At 47.2% G+C, this 17,457-nt stretch overlaps 1 protein-coding gene across 4 annotated transcripts in view; it reads left to right on the forward strand.

The window, feature by feature from the left end:
- Nucleotides 1-16,892, forward strand: part of HOMER2 (homer scaffold protein 2) — a 95,461-nt gene extending 78,569 nt beyond the window's left edge. The window contains exons 5-10 of one of the 4 annotated variants that reach the window (XM_061179875.1): nt 3,004-3,110; nt 6,696-6,909; nt 8,943-9,053; nt 10,236-10,316; nt 11,494-11,703; nt 16,370-16,892. In XM_061179875.1, coding sequence (XP_061035858.1) covers nt 3,004-3,110; nt 6,696-6,909; nt 8,943-9,053; nt 10,236-10,316; nt 11,494-11,682 — 702 coding nt within the window. In that variant the 3' untranslated portion in view covers nt 11,683-11,703; nt 16,370-16,892. The other 3 variants (XM_061179874.1, XM_061179876.1, XM_061179877.1) reach the window with 3 other exon arrangements.
- Nucleotides 16,893-17,457: the final 565 nt, after the last annotated feature.

A 17,457-nucleotide genomic window follows, 5' to 3' on the forward strand; every position in this document is an offset into this window, starting at 1 on the left:
TTTTGTGTTATTCTTTTTAATCTTTTTTTAAAAAACTTATTTGTTATGATCCTTTCCTTGTGTTTTCAAATATCCCTTTTCAAAACTATTTTAATGGCTAGATAGTATTCCAGTGTTTGTTTGTATCACAACTTATTCCATTAACCTCCTATAATTTGGGACATCTATGTTGTTTCTAATTTTTCATTAATATAAATAACATTGTGCTAAGCATTCTTGCATACCTTTTGTGCATTTGATGGTTTCTGCAGGATAAATTCTTGAAATGGAAGTATTGGGTTAAGGGTAGGACTTTTTTTTTTTTTCTGGTCAACAATTTTTTTTTTTGGATTTTATTTTATTTATTTTTTATACAGCAGGTTCTTATTAGTTATCCATTCTATACATATTAGTGTATACATGTCAATCCCAATCTCCCAATTCATACCACCACCACCACCCCCTCCACTTTCCCCCCTTGGTGTCCATACGTTTGTTCTCTACATCTGTGTCTCTATTTCTGCCCTGCAGACTGGTTCATCTGTACCATTGTTCTAGGTTCCACATATATGCGTTAATATACGATATTTGTTTTTCTCTTTCTGACTTACTTCACTCTGTATGACAGTCTCTAGATCCATCCACGTCTCTACAAATGACCCAATTTCGTTCCTTTTTATGGCTGAGTAATATTCCATTGTATATATGTACCACATCTTCTTTATCCATTCGTCTGTCAATGGGCATTTAGGTTGCTTCCATGACCTGGCTATTGTAAAGAGTGCTGCAATGAACATTGGGGTGCATGTGTCTTTTTGAATTATGGTTTTCTCTGGGTATATGCCCAGTAGTGGGATTGCTGGGTCATATGGTAATTCTATTTTTAGTTTTTTAAGGAACCTCCATACTGTTCTCCATAGTGGCTGTGTCAATTTACATTCCCACCAACAGTGCAAGAGGGTTCCCTTTTCTCCACACCCTCTCTGGCATTTGTTGTTTGTAGCTTTTCTGTTGATGCCCATTCTAACTGGTGTGAGGTGATACCTCATTGTAATTTTGATTTGCATTTCTCTAATAATTAGTGATGTTGAGCAGCTTTACATGTGCTTCTTGGCCATCTGTATGTCTTCTTTGGAGAAATGTCTATTTAGGTCTTCTGCCCATTTTTTGATTGGGTTGTTTGTTTTTTTAATATTGAGCTGCCTGAGCTGTTTATATATTTTGGAGATTAATCCTTCGTCCATTGATTCGTTTGCAAATGTTTTCTCCCATTCTGAGGGTTGTCTTTTTGTCTTGTTTTGTAGTTTCCTTTGCTTTGCAAAAGCTTTTATGTTTCATTCGGTCCCATTTGTCTATTTTTGTTTTTATTTCCATTACTGTAGGAGGTGGATCAAAAAAGATCTTGCTGTGATTTATGTCACAGAGTGTTCTTCCTATGTTTTCCTCTAAGAGTATTATAGTGTCTGGTCTTACAGTTAGGTCTTTAATCCATTTGGAGTTTATTTTTGTGTATGGTGTTAGGGAGTGTTCTAATTCATTCTTTTACGTGTGGCTGTCCAGTTTTCCCAGCAAGGGGTAGGACGTTTTGAGAGCTTTTGACACACACTGCAAACATCCCTACAGAAATGTACAATTGTGACTCCCACCAGCAGTGAATGAGAGTGTTTTTCCCTCCCGTTCCCTCCCCAACAAAGCTTTGTTGATTTGACAGAAGAAAAATGTATTTTATTGGCTTTTTTCATTTTGTGTTTCTTTACTAGTGAGATTAAATTTTTATGTTTATTAATTCTATGTATTTCTTCTTCTGTAAATGTCAGTTGCATATCCTTTCCGCTTTTTTGTGTTCATTTCCAAGAACTTTATTTTTTAACATGGCTAGTTGTGAATATATACAAAACTAGGCAGAACTGGGTAAATGAACCCCCATGGACCCATAGTTCAGCTTTAACAATTAGGACTTTATGACCAATGGTTTCATCTACACCCCCCTCTCCCTCCGTCTTTATTTTAAAGCCAGTCCCAGACATCATTTCATCCATAAATGTTTCAGAGCGTCGCTCTAAAAGTTGAGGACTCTAAGAATTTTTTAGTATAGAAAAGGTATTAGCATTTTTGTTTTTAGTATGCATTGCAGATATTTCCCCCACATTGTTGCTTACATTCTGATATAGTTTATGGCGCTTTTTTGCAATGTAGAAATTTAGTCATACGTCATTCCCTTCATGTCTTTCCTTTGCCTTTATTCTTCTTGGAGGCTAAATAAGATCTTTCTAAGATCTTATCCAAGACCAGATGAGGTTTCACCTCCATGTAGTATGGCTTATTACAGAAAACATTTCAGAATATTCATAACATTGCTAAATAGTCACAGACACCCATATCTGATTCCTGGTTTTTTTTTTTCAAATGAGTGTGTTCATCTCTCTGTAGCCCCGGGATTTTTAAGTCATCTCAGCTTCTTATACTTTTTCTCTTAACTCATTCACTGTTTCTTATTATAAAACCCTCCTCCCCCCTTTCTTTTTTTTTTTTTTTTCTTTTGGCCATGCCCTGCAGCATGTGGGATCTTAGTTCCCCAACAAGGGATTGAACCCGCGCCCCCTGCATTGGAAGCACGGCGTCTTAACCACTGGACCACCAGGGAAGTCCCTAAAACCCTCCCCCTCTTTTAATCTGTGGCTTCTGTCCTGTATTATTTAAGGAGATCAGGTATGCAGGCTTGTTAGGTTTAACTGTAAAGTTTGAGTCAAAAGGTTCTGCATAACGGCCCTGTATGCTGTCCTGTGGGTAAAATGCACAGACTGTCTGGACTCCAAGTGGAGTCTCCAGGGATAATCTTGTTATTAGTCTGTGGACTTGTCAGTCTTTGCTGCATTCTGGTTGGATGCGTTGGTTCTACCACACTCATAACCACGCAGTTCCTCATTATGCCTGATTTGCTTCTGCTGTGAGGACAAGCGATAAGGTGTGCAGGTGATTCAGTCTGGCCAGGAATCTGGGTGTGAAACCCCATCTTCTACTCAGGCATCCAGCATCAACGGAACGGACGATGAAAAGGCGTCTTGTGCGGGCCCTGCCAACACACACCTCAAGTCTGAGAACGACAAGCTGAAGATCGCGCTGACACAGAGGTGAGCATATTCAAATCCAGGTGCTGTTGTCTCCCAGGTCAGCACTTGCCTGCAGCCTTTCCCACTGGGCAGGGTTTCAGGAATTTGGGAAAGGAGACTGGGTCCTGCTCAGAGCGTCCGGTCTTGACTCCTGGCCAAAGGAAGACCAGCTGCCTTCATGGTTGTTCTCTGTGCACATCAGCATCTATGTGTGTGTGTGAGAAAGAGAGAGGTGTCCCTGTGCTTTTTTTTTTTTGCCATGCCGCGAGACTTGTGAGATCTTAATTCCCCAGCCAAGGATGGAACCCAGGTCCCCTGCAATGGAAGCGTGGAGTCCTAACCACTGGACCGCCAGGGAAGTCCCTGTCCCAGCGCTTACGTTTCATTTTTTTTGGGGGGGTGGCCCGTGCCATGCAGCATGCAGGATCTTAGTTCCCCAACCAGGGGTCAAACCCGTGCCCCCTGCATTGGGAGTATGCAGTCTTAACCACTGGACAACCAGGGAAGTCCCTGTTTTGGTTTTTGAGAAGCCAAATTTATCATTTATTCATATATGATAACACTGAAAAACATATTAAAACCTAAGAAACTATCTTGAAAATAAAATAAAATCTCACAAAAATCAGTAGCTTTTCTATATACAAACAAACATCACATAGACTATATATTTGAAGAAGAGATTTCCTTTACAATATGAACTAGAACCATAAAATACATGGGAATAAACTTAAGAAATGTACAGGATCTTTGTGAAGAAAACTCAAATGATTTTGAGGGCCATACATGAATAATTCAACAAGTAGAAAAAGTCTATTGGGAAGTGGTAGGAAGCCTCACTATTTTAAAAAGTATCAATTTCCCTTAAATTGATCTACAAATTTAACACAACCCCCATAACGATATCAACAAGATTTTAACTTTTAATGACTATACTAGCTGTGCTTGTGTTTTCATATCTTGAGAATGTGGCCTGTTTCCCAAAGACTAGGCTGGGCCTCACGGTGTAAGTCTGGCCCCATGAGCACCTTCAGAACTGCTGTCTTTGGGGGTCATTCTGCTCACCTGGCAGGGGACTCGGCCGGCTTCCCCCAGCCTCTCTGTGGCTGAGAAGCTGCTTTCCTCAGACCTGCCCCGTTTAAGAACTCTGTCATATTAATTCCCCCATTTTACAGGTAAGGAAACTGAGTCCCAGATGGTACAGTGAGTCCTTGCCCAAGGTCACATGGCTGGTAAATCTTCCCAGAGGCACCCACCTCTGCAACCCAGCTGGCCTGACCAGTGCGTGGAGCTTAATTCCTGTGATCTGACCTAGGAATTCCAGAAAGAACATAGGACCCTTAGATCCAGCCACCTTCTTTGGACCCTGGGTTTTATCAGGTACTTCACAGGACAAAACTGTGACCAGCCTCTTTTACTCATCAGGTGATCATGAGGACTATTTTTGGTTGAGTCACAGTGGGCTGCCTGGATGAAAACATTCCACCCCTAAAAATAAATGTTTTTAAATCCCAGTTGAATGGACGAGTGAATTACAGGAATGGGTGTGAAGCCATTTCCCGAAATCAGCTCAATCATTAACTCTGAAATTAATCACATAGTAATATTTTGCTATGTTTTCAGTCTGTGGTGTTTGAAACCAAAAGTATATATTTTCCAATCACAGTTCTAGGACCTTGAGGTGGATGAAAGATAATGCAGATTATTAAAATATAGTTGTATTTACTTTTTTAAAAGTTAAAAAAAAAAAAAAAAGAAGACTTTAGAGACAGAACTCTCCTCAGCCAGGCAGTATTGATTAGAAGCCAAAAACTTTCTTTTTATTTTTCAGAGTGGCTAAGTCTGAGGTGGTTTTTTTTTTTTAATTAATTTTTATTGGAGTTTAGTTGCTTTATAATGTTGTGTTAGTTTCTGCTGTACAGCACAGTGAATCTACTATACATATATCTCCTCTTTTTTAGATTTCCTTCCCATTTAGGTCACCATACAGCATTGAGTAGTGGTCCCTGTGGCATACAGCAGGTTCTCATTAGCTATCTATTTTATACATAGTAGTGTATATGTGTCAGTCCCAATCTCCCAATTCATCCCACCCTGCCACCCTTACCCCCTTGCTAACCATACGTTTGTTCTCTACGTCTCTGTCTCTATTTCTGCTTTGCAAATAAGTTCATCTCTACCATTTTTCTAGATTCCACATATAAGCGGTATTATGTGATATTTGTTTTTCTCGTTCTGACTTATTTCACTCTGTATGACAGTCTCAAGGTCCATCCTCGTCTCTACAAATGATCCAATTTTGTTCCTTTTAATGGCTAATATTCCATTGTCTGTATGTACCACATCTTCTTTATCCATTCCTCTGTCGATGGACATGTAGGTTGCTTCCATGTCCTGGCTATTGTAAATAGTGCTGCAGTGAACACTGGTCTCCAAAACAAGGAAACAAAAGAAGCGTTGAATGGGAGCGGCAACTGAGGGGAACCTGATTCCAGTTTGTTTTTTCAAACTTCACTGATCACAGAGGATTATCATGTGGTTTGGTGATAGCGTGGAGGCGTCCCTCGGACCTGAGGTGACCTAGGGTCGGCCAGGGCTCCCTCACACATGCTGCGGTTGGAACCCCAGTTCTGCCCTCAGGGGACTCCCAGCCCCTGTCTCCTCTGTCCTCAAGTCCTCAGCTCTCAAATCTGGACCCAGGCTGTTTGTTTAAACCTGGGGTTGTTGGGCTCCAGAGAGGGGGTGTCAGGAGCTTGTTGAAAGGGTCCGCAGCTTTCATGAGAGTGTCAGAGGGCCCGGGGTCTGCCCCAGCACTTCAGAACCTACATCCCTGAGGCTCATTTCAGGAAGGAACGGACATGGGGCAGGAGAGAACAGTCCTGCGGCCAGGGGTCAGTAGGGAGCAGACGGGGGAGGGGTCTCTACCACAGTCTGTGGCTTCATTCTTAGTTTCCTTTTTTTTTTTAATTGAAGTAGAGTTGATTCACAATGTTGTGTTAATTTCTGCTGTACAGCAAAGTGACTCAGTTGTACATATAATTCTTTTTTATATTCTTTTCCATTATGGTTTATCCCAGAATGTTGAATATAGTTCCGTGTGCTATACAGTAGGACCTTGTTGTTTATCCATTATGTATATAATAGGTTGCATCTACTAACCCCAAACTCCCAATCCATCTCTCCCTCAGCCCCTTCCCCCTTGGCAGCCACAAGTCTGTTCTCTTATGTTTGTGAGCCTGTTTCTGCTTCATAGATAAGTTCATTTGTGTCATATTTTAGACTCCACATAAGACTGATATCATATGGCATTTGTCTCTGTCTGACTTACTTAGTATGATAATCTCTAGTTGCATCCACGTTGCTGCAAATGGCATGATTTCATTCTTTTTTATGGCTGAGTTCATTCTAAGTTTCACCTCTTCCTTCTCTGAGAATTCTGTTCTCTTCTAAAGTGATGCCTTGAGAAAATCACCCAACAAGGCAGCATGTTCCCACTAAAGGGAGGTGCCAGGCCCACTCAGCACGTGGTTCTTGCCTCCAGGCCACCGGCGGGAGAGGGTGTGGCCCCGAGGCATGGGCTGAGGGGGTGGCTGGGTCCCCCCTCCCCAGGGCAGCCGGGTGGACGGCGCCCACCCTCCCGGTCACCGCCTGGCCCCCGCCCGGCAGCGCCGCCAACGTGAAGAAATGGGAGATCGAACTGCAGACCCTGCGGGAGAGCAACGCCCGGCTGACCACGGCACTGCAGGACTCGGCGGCCAGCGTGGAGCAGTGGAAGAGGCAGTTCTCCCTCTGCCGCGACGAGAATGACCGGCTCCGGAACAAGGTGGGGAGGGCCAGGGCGGCCGTGACCTTCCTCTCCCCACTGCCTCCCACTTAGCCCTCAGTCCCGTGTCCCAGGGGCAGAAGGAAGACCCGCTGCTTCTCCCTTTGTCCTCCCCTCCGCCTCCCTGCCTGCCTTAGTGGGAACGCTACTACGTACAGAACTGACTGATTACCTTTCCTGAACCAAGTTTTAAAATTGCAATCGCAAAGGAGAAGAGAAATCAATGGGAGATTGCAGCTTTGTCTCTCGCAAAGATCACCCTCTGATGCGAGCTGTGGGTTGGCCTTTTGTGGGTGGCCTCCCTCTGGCATTTTCTGTGGTTCAGTGATCTTCGGTAGAGAAAAGGGATCCAGAGGGTGAGTGAAGAAAACAGATTCAGGAGATGGTGAGGCGTGATTGCTCAGAAACCCTGCTTCCCTGCAAACCACTCTTTCTAAAAATGTGAGATAGCAAGGAAAGGAATACGCCCTTGACGTGTGAGGTGGGTGGATGCGGACGGCCCTCGTGTGCCCTCTACCCTCCTACCCTGACATCGGAGCTTTTCGATTTTTTTCAGAATTCACCCACGCCCTTCCCTGTAATTAGTCGCTCATGCTCTGGAGTTGGGCTGAGTTGATGCGGTTGTTTTAGGGTCCCCAGGTGAGGTCCTGGGGTTGCTGTGCTGTTTTGCTGGTCAGCACTTTTATCCCACAGTCGGTGAACACAGTCTGCTCCGTAAATGCAGGATTTCCGGGTACGGGTCGCATTGAGATTGGTACTCGCTCCCCTTGCCCCCGTTTATAACCCGCCCACCCGTTCTGAGTGGAGTCCCTGGAAACCACTCCCCTATTTCACGTCTTACTTCGGAGCAGGTGGCACGTGAAACTGCCTCGTGTCGTTTTTTCATAAAGTGCTGACGGTGAGGGGCGCAGGCCAAGTGCTGACTCTGCACCTTCCCTTCTGAGGCTGGGCTGATCTGCCTGCCAGAGGGATTGATCGCCCTTTCTTTCTTTTTCCAAGCGAAGAGCTGAGTTTCTCGCTTCGCGTCTGAGTGTGAGAACCAAGGAGCCGTGCGGGGGGGGCGGGGCGTGGAGGAAGTGCGTGCAGTGGAACCTGCTCCCTGCGCGGACCTGCGCGGAGCGTCAGCTTCCCTGGGTGGGAAGCGCTGGGAACTTGATTCCCAGGGCGGGATGTGGACGTTGGTGGGATCTCCGGCGGCTCCTGTGGCTGGAGGTTCAGATCCTGAGGGCTGGTGCAGGTCACCTCTGAGAATTGTCCTCATGTTGACCACCTAGTGCCCTGCACCCTGAGGACTGCCGCTGCCTGCTTCTGGGGACCCCATCAACATGGTGCTCTTGTGTTAACTTGCTGGTTACACCCCTGCCGTCCACTCTGCACCCATGCTTTGGCCCCTGGGAAATGCCCAGTGTCAGAGGTGTCAGGCTTGGGAAGGAGAGAAAGATGCACTCTGGGGATGTACCTCAGCCTGCACTTGTCATCTCTCCAGGAAGAGGCCCACGGGCCAGGCCCCTTCTGCTTGCATCAGTGGGGAAAGGTCATCTTGATTTAAAACGTTTGAAATGTCATCGAGTCCCAGTTGGTAGCCACTGTCCCACAGAGTTGCTCAGTTCTCTACCCTGCTCGCTTAACCCCTTGAAATGCAACAGAATCATTCAGGGCATGATGAAAATGATGTGACAGTCATTCTGCGAAGAAGCAGATAGATTCATGGGACGTCTGGCCCCGACTTGTGACAGATCCTTAAAGCAAACCTAAAGCTTACCGTCCTGTGACTGTGAGAGGAAACCAGAGGCCCAGAGCATACTGAAGCCAGGTTTTGTGACTTCTGTGGCTTTGTTGGTATTAAATGAGGGCATCCTGTGCCAGCAGGAGCAAACAGCCCAGGGGGAGCCCCATGGAGTTTGTTTGTAGCCACAAGGAAAAATTTATAAGTGGGTTAATTTATGGTTTATTTTAAAAGAGCTGTGGTGATCTTTTGTTTAATGACTGAAGTAAACTGGCATCCCTGCTTTAACATGTGATATTAATTAAAGATTGACGAGCTGGAAGAGCAGTGCAGCGAAATAAACAGAGAGAAGGAGAAGAATACCCAGTTGAAGAGAAGAATTGAGGAGCTGGAGTTGGAACTCCGAGAAAAGGAGACGGTGGGTAGTGGGGCTCTGAGTGGTGCTGCTTGGCGTCCCCTGGGCCTTGGTGGGTGATCTCCACCCAAGGACATGGCAGGCAGCTGTGGGGCATGTGACCGGCCCTGGCAGCTGCCCGGACCTCAGCGCAGAGACAGAGCCAAAAGCTACACCAAGGCACAGATAGTCCAGAGCAAAGGCCTGACCATTACCCTCTGCAGCCTCCTTGTTGTACTGATTCTATAGTCAGTCACTCAGATCCAAGAGGGAGCTGAACATTTACAAAAGCACTCGGAAACTTTCATAGGTGGTCTTTTATCAGAAGTTGTGTTCTGCTGTCAAATTAATGCAGCGAGAACCCCCTGTCACACAGTCATTTATTTTCTGGGGGACAGGACAGCTAAGTACAGCTAGTCCCCTACCCACGAACGAGTTCCATTCCAAGAGTGCACTTGTAAGTCCAATTTGTTCATAAGTCCAACAAAGTTAGCCTAGGTATGCAACTAACACAATCGGCTGTATCCTACTGTACTGTAATAGGTTTATCATACTTTTCACACAAATAATACATAAAAAACAGACACAAAAACCAAAGAAAACATTTTTAACCTTGCAGTACAGTACTTTGAAAAGTACAGTAGTACCAGCTACATCACTGCTGCTTTTGCGCTTGCTTCCAGACATGCTGGGCATGAAATAAAGATACTGTAGTACTGTACTCTATACTGTACTGTACAGTAAAGTACACAAATGCACAACCACTTGTAGAGGATGCACGCACATGACAGTGTACGCCAGACACGTGAACTAACTTCCATGATTGGACATGTGAACGCACATTTGCATCTTTGAAAGTTCGCAACTTGAAGGTTCGTATGTAGGGGACTTACTGTATACAGAGGGTGGAGACCATGGGCAAGTTACCAGTCCTCTCTCAGCCTTGGTTTCCCCATCTACGAAACAGGAATCATACTTCTCTTTTCATGGTGGTGTACAGCCTTCATGCATTAATTCATGGAACATACTCAGCCTGTAGAATTACCTCATGTGTGTTAAGTATAACGTCACCGCCATTATTATTTACGCAGACAACACAGGTTCCAAAAGCTGCTTCCATTATTGTATGCCCGAGTTGGGGATTTTCAAGAATACATTTTATCTGACTTGCTTTCACATTCTTTTTCCAATTTCTGTCTCCTGTAGGAGTTGATAGACCTCCGAAAACAAAGTGAAATCATACCTCAGCTCATGTCAGAGTGTGAATACGTCTCTGAGAAGTTAGAGGTAAGGGCGGGGAGCACGTCCACCTGGGCTCAGAAGAGAAGACATCCATTGTGTTACCCACTTCTCCGAGGCCTCTCCCTTTCACGCCTGGCTTGGTAAAGAAGAACGACTTTGTATTCCTAAAAAGCCAGCGTAACTACATGCCAGATGCCAGCTTTGCTCCCAGGTGCAGACTCAGCAGTGTTTGTCTTCTGTTTTTTCCACTTATACGAAGGTGTCCTGTGCATAACCATAGTATAGGTGACTGTTTCCTGCCCACAGAAGTCCCTACAGAACCACAGAAGGGTGCGGAGCAGGGAACGGAAAGGAGGGCTGAGAGCCTAAGACCCAGGGGCTATTGCACCTCCCCAGCCAGTGACCTTGGACACGACCTTGGACAGGCCCCCCCGCCCCCCGCCCCGCCCTGCTGGCTTCAGATTTCTGATCCACAGAAGGAGCATTTTCAGGTCCTCCTTCACCTCCGAGGTTCTCCTCACTTCGAGAGCACTTTGTTCAGGTGCACAACCTTGGTATTAGTAACTGGTTCTTGTACACCCATTCAAAAATTCTCATTTTATGCCCGTAAGACGAAAGCTCTTATTTGGACTCACAGCGGTCCCGCCATTGGGAGCTTGAACGTCTCCATGGCAACACCACGGGACGGACAGAGCACAGACCCACTGTCCCTGTGTCTGGCACGGCCAGTCCCCCCTCGCTGACGGCCAGAGGCTGGCCTGGGGCCGAGGAGGCCTCGCCTTCTCAGTGGAACCAGGAGAAACAAGTCACTCTTCCATTTGTGCTATTTCTTGCTCTCTCCCAGAATGGAACACAAAGGGGGCCTCTGCTGACCGCCCTGGGCCTGGGGCTGAAAACCTCATGTGCTGGGATTTCAGGCTTCCTTGCTGGGTACTTTGTAAAAGCATCACTTAGCACCAGGCTCCCTTGGGCAGGATGCTGAGTTCTGTGTTCTCTGTGGGGGCATCGTTTTAAGGCGAGATGCTGGCCGTTGGCACCTCTGCCAGAGAACAGCAGGAAGGAGGGGCACACACCTGATGCCAGGGGGGTGGGGGCAGGACACTTAACACCTCCAGGGAGGCAGGCCCGCCCGAGGGGGACGGACAGTCTGGCTGTCGCAGTTCTCAGCGGGGCTCCTCCCGCTCTGTCCCCAGACCCTTCTTTCTCTCTCGCTTTGCTTCAGGCGGCAGAGAGAGACAATCAGAACCTGGAAGACAAAGTGCGCTCCCTGAAGACGGACATCGAGGAGAGCAAGTACCGCCAGCGCCACCTGAAGGTGGAGCTGAAGAGCTTCTTGGAGGTGCTGGACGGGAAGATCGATGACCTGCACGACTTCCGCCGGGGCCTCTCCAAGCTGGGCGCCGACAACTAGGGCTGCGCGTGAGTCCCCAGGGTGTGTGTGACACGGAGTAGCACTAGAACGTCCTCCTGTTTGCGTGGCTTCTGTAAATGCAGGCGCGGTTTGTCATGTTTCCAAACCAGGGGTGCCGTCCACTCTCTCCTCTCCAGAATAGAAATCTCCCCTTGCTTCTCTGGCCTTGCGAGGTCATGGACAACTGGACGATTCTGACTCAGGAATCCAGAACTAGGTCTACCTTAAACGTTTACGCAGTCAGGGCAGGGATGTTTATATCTTTCTTAAGGACTGTTGCAACCATATGAACTGGAAAAAAAAGTATTTTCTAATTCAAGTATGAATACCCTTTCCAACTCCTTTTTTTTGAGTAGCGTTCAGAGTATTCGAATGTCCACCAGGCACCAGTGCGTGGGGCGTGGTGATAGCAGCTTTCCTCTCAGTATATACAGAGATGCTTTAAAGCAACCACTTAGTAGAGACTTGTCCCAAGAGAGAAAACACGCTTCTGGTGGAGGCATTTTCTGGCAGGGGAATCGCCTGCATCCACTCCGCCCACTTCCACCTGCCCCCAGTTTGTAGGGTTGCGACAGTGTTCCTTTTCTTGGTTTTAATTTTTGAGCAGGTTACTGTGCTGTGGGGACAGCACGCAGCGAGGGTGCCTAGCACAGTGCCTGGCACAAAGTAGGTGCTTAATAAATATTTGTTCAATTAAACGTATAAACAGAACTTAGTGTTTTCATCACATCCCTCATCAAGCCCCTGTTGGACAGTCCACCGTCCTGGTGCACTGGGTTGTTATCAGGCATGTATGTGACTTTGTGGACAGACTCGTGGGTTGGCTCAGGTGGCCCTGGGGCTGGGAGGGTGGCGGTGGAAGCAGCAGGAGCTGGTCTGAGGCCCCCCCCTCCCAGCAGCCCGTCCATGGTGCTCTGCCCCTGGGGGCCTCTGACACTGAGACCACCCTTCCTTTCCAGGAGTGAGGCCTGTGGCCTGGGGATTCTAGGACCACTGACTGTCCCTGGTATAGGGGCTGCCCAGGGCTTGGGATCTAGGATGGGATCCTCTGTTGGGTTTAGACAATTGAAAAAGAAATCACACAGGCCCATGAGGGAAAGGGTGGGCTCAAAGTGGCTGAGCCTTGGCCTTAGAGGAGTTCTGCCCAGGTCTGCCTCCGCCTGTTCCTGCTAAGGAAGGGACCAGAGCCATGGACCTCTCCTCTCTAACTGAGTTTCTCAGTGGGGCCAGTGGACATTTCATTTGCCCCATGCATGGCAAGATGGTCTGAATCCCTGGCCGTCGGCATTTCTAAATCCCTTTGAAGGAGGGGGAAGCTTTGCTGCCCCCTTACCTGCTTTGAGAACCACTAAGAGAACTTCCCCCTCTAGAAGGATTTTCTCACACGGTAGAATTGCTCCCTGCTGAATTGTTTAGATAAACAATAAAGTAGCCTGAGGAAGTGGGTAGGGTACACACGGATGTGACCCGGGCCCCAGGGTGACTTTGCAAGTCCTGCTGCTCTCTTTCGTGTAGCTGAGACCATCTCCCTGAGCAGGGAGGTCTTATTTGGGATGGGGAAAGCACCAGGACGTGTAGGGGAGACCCGCAGGCTGAGTGGGGCAGCTCTGGTGGAGTTCACTGGGCTGGTGGCAGATGGAAATGGAAAGGTGGTCAGCCCTCCTGCTAATTTGTGAGTGGGCGCTGCCGGCCCTGCCCTTTCCCTGGAGCTCCAGATGGCTCTCAGGACAGTGGTAGCAGCTCTCTACTGACCTGGAGATCAGAGAGCTGCGCTGGCCATGAGTTGGCCTTGTGGCCCAGCAGTGGGCTAAAGAGGATTCTTCTCAGGCTAGGCCAGTCCCCCTGCCCAGGAACAGCAGACACTGGGATTCTGAAACCTCAGCTTGGGTCTTCTGAGGCCCGCCACCCCTGTCTATGAGGCAGCTTATTCATCCAGGAGCCGTCTTGACTGACTGGAGCATGCTCAGGTGACGTATTCATCGGAGGATAGAGTTGCCAAAACCACTTGCACATTCCGGGCAGTGACTGAAGAAACCGGTGGCAGCAGTAGAGCCATTACCACGGTGGACTGCTGTGTCCCTGTGCAGTTGAGACCCATGACCCCCGCTCACCGACCGTGGAAGGGTTTGGTGAGCCCTTGTAGGCAGTAGGTGAGGAGCTGAGAGCCCCACACTATGTGGCCCCAGCCAGCTTTACACCATGCAGCCCAGGAGCTAAGAGCAGTGGGGGCTCCTCTAAAGGAGAAGCAAAGTTGGGCTCAGCAGGGAAAGCACACCTTTACAAAAGCCCTGGACTTTCAGTTCCTTCTGCTTTTCTCTAAAGGTCTTAATGTTTCTTCATTTACTTTCTTTAAAAAAAAAAAAAAGGCCTGGGACAACCTAGACAGTCTGTTGAGAGGCTAGCCCTGTCTAACAGCCTCGGGATATAAGGAGAATGACCCGCTGAATTCATCCCAGTTTCCCTTGAGCCAGGCCCTCATGTGTTAGGACGTCCAGCTCCAGTCTCAGCACTGATGCCCTTTGGTTGTCGTGATCTGAAGCCAAGTGCAGGCAGGGCATAACCCTTCCCTCACAAACACCCCAGCCCCGTCGTGCTGCTGGAGGATTCAGAGCTAGGACTGCGTCTTTGTTTCCAAGTGATGTCTCCTGATTTGACATCTCCAAGACTGGCTGCCTGAACCTCAATTAGCTTTTTTTTTTTCCTCTGCATCTGTGAAACCTGAGGCCTAAAAAAAAGCAACGTAAAATTTGGAATCCTTTAACCATAATGATCCTTAAAAATAATTTTCATTCCAAGCAAAGACCCCCTGGATGCGTGATACAGTTGAGAGCGGCAAGGGGAGATAAAGTCTTCCTAGTGCCTCGGGAATAGAAAACCACCTGAGTGACAGGCTGGGACAGTGTGGTCAGGCCTTGAAAGAGAGCCAGCGTCCACATGAGACCCAGAACTTGTACACTCCCTCCCTTCCACGCTCCCCTGCATGCCGTCACTTTAGACCTCAGCTGGGTGAGAGAACGGGGCAGAGATCATTCCCCATTTTGCAGAGGAAGCAGAGACAGGTGACTCACCCTGAGTCACCCAGCTAGTGAGCAGCAGCGTGGGCTGCATCTGGGCCTCCTGAACCCTGGTCCAGTGTCTTTGTACGAGTCATTCTGTCTTCTCCCTTTAGTGACCTTTGGGTGCCAAGAAAAAAAACTCTCTTGTGTCCTGATAAGAGCACGTTGCAGTTATACTGTTTTAACATATGTCCACAGCAAAGAACAACTTATAAATGAGTGAATCAGAATTACATTTACATTCATTACAGCAGTAAGTTCCACTTTGGAATGATTCTGCTTTTGTAGGGATCTTTCCAAGAGATTGTTGGTTAAAATGATGTTGGTGCTTTGAGAGGCCAGAGCAATGAGACACATTTTGAGTTCTTCAGTGATGGCTTTCTTGGAGGCAAAGCAGTTTGTTCAAAACAAGCAGGAGGCCCCCAGATGGCAGAGCAGTAAACAGAGTGATGGCGGGGCAGGTGGGGTGTGGGGGGATTGCCCATCACTGCCCAGCCCCTTCCCAGACAGGAGCCGGCACTGGGAAGGGAGCAGACCAGCCAGTGGTTAGAGCAGGTTGAGTGGCACCTGACCGGCCCCCGGGAGGACTGTCCACAGCGGGCAGTTGGTCTCCATCCTGCAGTCTCCTCATGGACATCTCTAGACTTGGGCGGCCCACGGGCACAGCCTGGACGGTGGTTGGCTAACGCCTGGCCAGTATGTACTACATTTGACATAAAACATCAAATAAAGGGTGGGATATAGTGCTACTCAGAGGCGTCACGATCGGCCTGTTGTAAAAGGACTCCTTTTCTATAGGCAAGACTGCTTTTCTATAGGAATCGGGGGCAACTTTGGGTGAGAGCCAAAGCCAACCACAGGGTGTGCCAGGGACGTCAGGTGTGGCCAGGTGCGCCCTTAGAAGGCAGGCAGCCAGGATGGGACTTAGCAGAGGCGCTTGACAGAGGCTGCCCTTTAAGACAGAGCCAGCCGCTGCATTCTGCTCATCGCTGAAAGTGGCTGTTTGTGCCATGTGTCCATCTAATAGCTATGGTTCTTTTATTCACTCGAAGGATCACTGGATTTTGAAGCACTGGCGATTTAAACTAGAAACCTGCAAATCAACATCCATATATATTCTTAAATGACATGCATGGTTTAAAAGAATTCCAATTTCTGCATACATAGTTTCCCCCAAATAAATGTATATTCTTGGGATGGTGGGGGTGACGGCATGGAGAGGGAATCCTGTATAGAAATGTGTGTTGTTTTACGTGTCTTTTTCATACACCTATCTCAAGAATGTGGGTTTTTCCAGTTCCTCTTTAAACACCAGCCAGGAAGAAGGTGATTATGGTAAGAATTTGGCAGCCAGATGATATGGTCTAGTGAACTTTGGAGTGTGTGTGTGTGCGAGTGTGTGCGAGTGTGTGTGTGTGTGTGTGTATATATTGGGGGAGGAAGCAGCAGGGGGAAGCAGGAGAAACGACAATGAAGGGTTTTCAATTAAAAAACATATGTATAGCTAAGAGGAGTCTTTAATAATCCTGGCGGTGATGTTATATGTTCTGGAATCCATCTTTGAGAAGAGCTTGTGGGTCTTTTGTTTTGAGCGGAATTGTACAGTGCCCTACTCTCTTTGACGAATGCAGAGCCTTGTGAAGAGTGCCCCCCCCCAGGCCACACAGACCCCCGGTGCACCTGCCAGGAGCCCAGAGAAACCATGGTGGAGTCCAGACTGTGGGACATTTTGGCGGATGACTGACAGGTCCGATGATATGCAGCTGTGGGGAATGTGTCACTGTTCTTACCCTATGGACCACTTTTAATATAAAATCCTGACTTTAAATAAATTGTTGTAGCAATGTCTTATGGTGTGACAGACAATTAGGCATTTCTTGCATCAAATGTAAGAATTTAACGATTAGCATGAGGTGGATAAGTGGACTCTCCCAAGAATACTGTTTTTTTTTCTTTTCCCTTTTCAAATGCCTTTTTGGTACATAAATAATATATACTTTTTTAAGAAGAAGCGAAAAAAATCACCTGTTATTACACCATCTGATTATAACCACTGTTAACATTTTGGTATATATCTTTTCAGACTTCTTTTCTATGCATCTGTAGCTGTTTTACTTTTTTCATGAGATACAATCATATTATACATTATTATACATATACTGTTTTATAACTTGCTTTTTTCCCTTTTAACACTATATTGTGAATATATTTCTATGTCAGTAAATATGTAACAGCATCATTTTTAACATCTATGTAGGTTGTACCTTGGGTACTTGTTTCCAGTTTTATACTGTTGTACTCAAGGATATGATGGAAATCCTTTCTTCTAACACCTTCATGAACTTTTCAGAATATTTACTTAGGATAACTTTCTAAAATTGGACTTGCTGGCTCAAAAGTGTAATGGGTGCTACAAGCACTGCTCCGTCTCCTCCCCTCCCTCCTGGGCACACAGGAGATGCCACTTACCAGCCCCTATAGTCACTCAGGGTCCTGGTGCTAATGCTGGCCAATAAAGTGTGAGCAGAAGTGACATGTGCAACGTCCAGGCTGAGACTGTGAGATGCCCCCGTGCAGGTCTCCAGTCTTCCTGTTGCCTTGCCCCACAGGTGGTGATGTCCCAGGGCTGGAGCCTTTGTCAGCTGGAGCCTTTGTCAGCTTGGGTCCCTGAGTGACTGTGTGGAGAGCTCTCCTTCTCCCGTCATGACACCCCCCTCCC

The sequence above is a fragment of the Eubalaena glacialis genome, chromosome 2, assembly GCF_028564815.1.
Source record: "Eubalaena glacialis isolate mEubGla1 chromosome 2, mEubGla1.1.hap2.+ XY, whole genome shotgun sequence".
NCBI lineage: Eukaryota > Metazoa > Chordata > Mammalia > Artiodactyla > Balaenidae > Eubalaena > Eubalaena glacialis.